Source organism: Eubalaena glacialis, chromosome 11 (genome assembly GCF_028564815.1).
Source record: "Eubalaena glacialis isolate mEubGla1 chromosome 11, mEubGla1.1.hap2.+ XY, whole genome shotgun sequence".
Taxonomy (NCBI): Eukaryota; Metazoa; Chordata; class Mammalia; order Artiodactyla; family Balaenidae; genus Eubalaena; species Eubalaena glacialis.
In genome coordinates this window covers 34,586,861-34,592,860 of record NC_083726.1, presented here as the reverse complement: position 1 = coordinate 34,592,860, position 6,000 = coordinate 34,586,861, and the positions used below count along the sequence as shown (strand labels likewise).

General features: G+C 34.1%; 1 protein-coding gene across 2 annotated transcripts in view; it reads right to left on the bottom strand.

Moving 5' to 3' along the window:
- Nucleotides 1–222: 222 nt before the first annotated feature.
- RASSF9 (Ras association domain family member 9) overlaps nucleotides 223–6,000 on the bottom strand; it is a 28,145-nt gene continuing 22,367 nt past the window's right edge. For both annotated transcript variants that reach the window (XM_061205121.1, XM_061205122.1), the window contains exon 3: nucleotides 223–1,616. In XM_061205121.1, coding sequence (XP_061061104.1) covers nucleotides 353–1,616 — 1,264 coding nt within the window. In that variant the 3' untranslated portion in view covers nucleotides 223–352. The remainder of the gene's footprint in view (nucleotides 1,617–6,000) is intronic.

The window sequence follows — 6,000 nt, the reverse complement described above, 5'->3', positions numbered from 1 at the left end:
CATGTGTATAGTTTCAATATATTGACTAATATCAAGAATTAGTTTGCAGTTTGAATAAATCATTTCTCACAGAAGCTATGAGATAATTCCCATCAAATTATTTCTCTGTTATATACCTGCAAGCTGTTTGTGCTGCATTCTTAATAAAGAGTTCATTGTTTGAACTTGCAATAATTAGGTCACATTGGAACTCTTAAATCAAAAACAAACTTACAAAGTTCTCTAGTTTTTATTAACTACTGAACACTTTAACATGATTTACATTTTTTTGCAGAATGGAATATTTAAAGTTTCCTACTAAATTAAACAAACACGAACAACATTAAAGTAGGTCAGAAAGAAGCCATTCAAATTATGTTGGCAACAGCACCGTGTCTCCTACAGTTGTTTCCGAGTCCTGACTGTGGTTAGAGCTGATACCAGTGTCCGAGTCTGTGTCATTTGAATACATGTTAAATACTCTTTGAGTAAAAGGAGGAACCTCCCCACTGCTGGTAGGGACCTCAGATTCCTTTCCTCTGTTTTCCTTTAGCTGGCATTCATCTTTGTTGCTAGCATGAAGGGAACTGAACTCCTTGGCCAGGAGCTCATATTCTTTAGCTTTCATCTGAAGCAATGAGTCACTGTATTTAATCTCTTTCTGGATGCCACTCAAGTAAGAGTGGATTTTCAAACCAGCTTTCATGCTTTTCTCCAAATCACACTTAACACTTTCTAAATTAGAGCCTTCAAGTTCACTTGCAGCTGCCCCTTCCACAGCATCTTCATTTATCTCTGTGCAAATACTTTTTACCTCTTTTTCTATTTCGGCAGAGAGCTTATCAATGAGCTTTCTATAATATGTTAGTCGTTCCTCCAGCTGTACAATTCCATCACTTTCTCTCAGGTCCTCCAGAATCTGGTTTTCATCATACTCCAAGCCTAGGTTTTGCTCAACTTCACTGAAACTGGGCATCAAATATGCATCCTGGACATAATTTTCTCCATCATTTTCTACCCGGTTGAGGTGGAATTTAGCTTCACACCTTTCAATTTCCAGATCCAGCTCTTTCATTCTCTTGACTTGTTGATGAATAGTATGATCCTGGGAAATAATCAGATGAACTAATGTCTCCATACTATCTTGCTCTTGGGAAACTGTGTCCTGCTTAATTTTAGCCAGTTTCCGGAAAGTTTTTCTGACTATTCTCTTTTGCTTATCTGGTGGTAACGTCTTCATGTAATTTGCTGGGCTGAGCTCCCACAGTTTTTCTGTGTTTTGCATTAATTTGGCTTCAGCTGTCCGCCACAAGGGAACTGGAAGAAAAGCATCTGCTTTAACCAAAACAAACTGCATATTAGGCTGCTCATCTCCCCATGCTTTCCAAAGCTTCAGGATTCTTGTTAGTGGGGGAAGAACCCGTTCAGAGCCTCTCCACTTTTCTATGATGCAGTAATCACTGGGCTTCCCCAGAAGAAATCGTTTCTCTCCAAATGTAGTCTCGTGTTCCTCAAGCAAAGCCTGGATGATGTCAGCGGAGGTGGTGCGTTTGGTTAGCCCACAGACAATCTTCTCTTCTTGGCAAACCCAAACCACAATTTCCTTCTCTTCTGAATCCATGTCTTTAGTTGGAGATCTGAAAGAAAAACAAAGTACATTATATTACTGTCATCACCTGTGTAAACTCAGAAAGATGATTTAACTTTAATACCCTTTCTAGATTTTACCCTTAATGAGAGATGCATTTTGAGGTTGAGACTACATAAGAATCAGAAGTTTTATGGCAAGAAAAAAAAAGTTAAGACCATGAAAGATATCTTAATTTCCTTTTTAATTCCTAGTGGGCTCTGGAAAGAGCAAATTGTCATCAAAGACAACAGAGGCTATTTTATCTTTAGAAGTCAGCCACAATATAACTACAGTTAGAACTGGCAGAGTGAAGACAATAATCAAGGTGGAGATTAATAAGAAGTAGAATAAGACTATTTTGCTGGAGCCTTAGGACTGGGGAATAACCATGGAAGCATAAGTAGGATGTTATTAAAGTCATAGAGTTGAAAATAGTCCATTACTGAAATTAGTGATTATTTAATTCTACGAGTATTTATTGTATGCCAACCATGTGCCAGACATGTCTGAAGATGCTAAACATACAGCAATAAGCAAGGGAGACAAGGACACAGACATAAATGTGTAATTAATATAATATCAGATAGTGGTAAATGCTAGGAAGAAAGTTAAACTGAATGAAAGGATAGAGAATTACTTAAGGAGAGGTCTACTTTATTTAAAGAGCTTAGGAGAGACTTCTCTAAGAAGGTGACGTTTGAATAGGAACATAAATTCACACAGTTAGCAGTGACACAAGTGAAGATCCAACCCAAGGAAGAAAGCTGGCTCCAGAGTATACTTCTAACAGATACACTATAAAAACAAGTTTACAAGTTTGATGGTTTAGATGTGTAGATTAAATTGGAAAAAAATCATAAACTACTTCTTAAAGAGGAACTTTATAACATAAATTCGCTTTTGATAGCAATGGAACCATAGCGCCTCATTAGAGCACCCAGCTGGTCAAGGAAGGACTTTTCCCAATGGTCGGCCATGGAGAAAAGTATGTGGAAATGTGTTACCTTCTGTGCCTTTTTCTTATTAATCTTGTTCCTGCTTCGATGCAGTAATAAAGGATTTTGACTGGCCTGGATGCCTCCCTTAGCCGACAAAACTCTCATATATATAAAAGCCCTACTGCTATCTCCTTAGAGTAATCCCTACATCCTGTTCCACTTTCTGGCTCGCGAAACATCAGTTCTGGGTCTGTAGCTAAGGATGACACATGAGTTATAAACGCTTCAGCTCTACACTGCAGCTGTGAAGACTGGGAAGCAGGTATCAGGGAGTCCTTCTGTATACTAGAATAATAATAAGGACATACATGACAATTCCCCAATACTTCCAGGATCCCTGCTCTAATTGGGATTCTCTTGTTTTGGAAGGAGCAAGTTCTTATATATTACAGCTTCCACTAGAGATCTGCTAGTTTTCAGCTCATGTGGATTATGTAACACTGACAGTCATTATGCACAATCAAGAAAGATATTATTATTTCCATATAACATATGAGAAAATTAGTGCCTTTATTAATAGCCTCACAGTCCAACTGGTTCCAAACCCCTTTTTTTAAAAAGTCTGCTCTAAATGTCCTTGTATTTTCTTGAGTTAGTTATATTTTGAGGAATTTTTACAACCATCATTCAAACCAGATAATTTTCAAAAACTTCTGCCACTTGACTGAGCATGTTTAAAAGTAATGACCATTCTTTATTGAATGTAGGCAATAAATCTTCCATACCTAGTATAATCTTCATCATGTTTAATTCTACTTTGTAGCAGGCTTAGGATTTTGAAAATTATGTTTATTTTATAGTATGGCTCCAATTGAGTTTCTATTCATTCATTCATTTGACAAATATTTGCCGAGCACCTCCTCTGTGTTTGACACTGTCATGGAAATGTGGATCATAGAAAGACTTGTATGATTTATTAGACAGTATCCCTGGCTTATTGTGGGAAACACTGCTTGGGTTGGGAAGGAAACACTTACATGTCAGTTCTAGTGCTAAGCTTCTTATTACATCAGCAGTTCCCAAATGTTAGAGTGATGACCCCTGGAATTATTTCATTAAAAAAATTAGAAATATATAAAAGATGCAAAAGAAATATTAAAAATAAACCATTTTAGGAATCTTATAGAATCACTACTTTTTCAAAATAATTGTTTTCATTTGGTCCCAGATCCATGTAAACCTAGTCATCTGATATAAGTAAGGAATTTAATTCTAGAGCTGGGACTAAATAAAATGCTCCCTTTCCAACCTTTGGAAATTTACTATCTAGTATAAGTAATGACATCCCCAAACACATATATAACAAAGGTTAAAAATACAAACTTACACTAGATAATTTGGTTTGTTATGTAATATAATGTAACAAACTCCTTACCTAATGATTCAGATTTAGCAGTTGAGACATATAACCTCCAATTCTAATGCAACAAAATTAAAATAACACATCCATTGCATGACTTAGTGTTTGTTTTGTTTTGCTCTGCTTTGCTTCTGTGTATGTTTATTGGAAGGAAGGGATAAAGATTTTTACTGGATCTTAAACTTCCCAGAGAACATACTATAACCACATAAAGACTGAAAAATCATAAAGCTTTAATTCATATAATTGCATATTCCAATAATTTACTTCTATTTTCTATTTTTATCCCAGTGTTTTAGTTCCATTTATAAATAACTTGATTGTTGATCTAATTAATATTATTTTTTTTTCTTTTCATATTTTACCTTTGCTCACTCAATGTTACTTAATGGTGCAAATTAATTTTTTTTCTGTATATTGGAATATGTTTGTTGATAATTACTATTTCCAATCCAACAAAGTTACTTTTATTTTAGAAATTTCTTGGCTTGCAGCATTCTTGATTTTACTTATGTACATGGTAGTTGCTAATATCATCCCCATTTTACAGATAAGGCAACTGAGATAAAGACAGGGTAAGTAACTTGCCTAAAGTCACAAAGCTAGAAAGTAGAAATGCTCCTTCCAACTCTGGCTTTAGATGTTAACCTACAACTAATCCCTGAAAATAAATTACAATAGTCATTATGACTATCCACTCACAAATATTTCCCAATTTGTGAACTGATTACATTTCAAATGTGATTTTTTTAATTACTTGAAACTCAGTGCATTTTTCCTATAAAATTAAAGTTCCACCTTATATAATCAATGAAATCCCCGTTTTGAATGCTTTTAGGTAAAGTATAAATTTGGTTCCTTCAACTCTATCATTCTTTTCTTTGAACATCCAGTATAAAGGCAAGTATTGAAAGCATCCCATGTATCTGATTCTGTAATATTAAAGGAGTAGAGACAAAGAGATTCTCAGCAGATGTAAGGTTAACACGGATGGAGGTTGCAGGAGTGGTTCTCTCTAGATAATATTGGAGAAAGTAACAGCAGGTGGACATCGAGATAGGAGGTTATATAGGAATATGATAGCTGTTCACAAGTATAGGTTATTTACAGTGCAACTGGCTATAAATTGGGAACTGCTTGGATAAGAGGATTCAAAATTTATAACTTCTATGTTACATTATAGGGTAAAAGCATTTACCTAAAAATACTACATTAATAAAAATAAAGTAACTACCACACTGACATTTAATTCACACCAGTTTAAATTTTAGGTTAATTTGCTAAATGTTCATGTATACAATTAGAAAGTAGAAAGTTTATAAGCCAGAATTTAATCAGGTCATGGTTTCATATAGCAAGGATATCTTCTTAACGTCCACTTCAGGGAGGCAAAAACAAAGGAGACATAAAATGTTTTAAAATGCCTTGCATAATGTTACGTAGGGTACCTCAAATTTTGCTTATGATTAAAACACACAAAAACCAATAAAGCTTAAGAAATTTTACAATGAAATAGCATGAACAATTGAATAAGATTATGGCTGTGTTTTGTGTTGATTTGAACTAGTTTGTTTATTTCAAGAATGGTTCATAAGAAAAGAGAAAATGCTCTTGATATCTAAACTGTGACTCCCACCAACACATAACTGTTGTACCCAATCATTTTAACTACTCTTTAGTCATTGGAAACTGAATTAAAAGTAATTTGAAACACTGTTCAACAGATTTTACTACACATTCTAAATATATATTATACTACATCTATGATTATGTTTCTCATGCACATACTTTTAAAAAGTGTGTATGTATTTAAACACTTTATTAAATTTGATAATATTAATATATCCTAAGATTCTCGTGGAAGAAATGTTTTGTTGCTTAGCATGCTCTGTTTAATTTATTTTAAAATAGTTTATAATCACAAAATACATTTGAAAATTATTTACATATACAGAAGAAAATAAAAAATATTCATAATGCTACAGTACCCATTTTTATCTAATGCTTTAAATTCTTTTTTTCCCCTCTGAAAC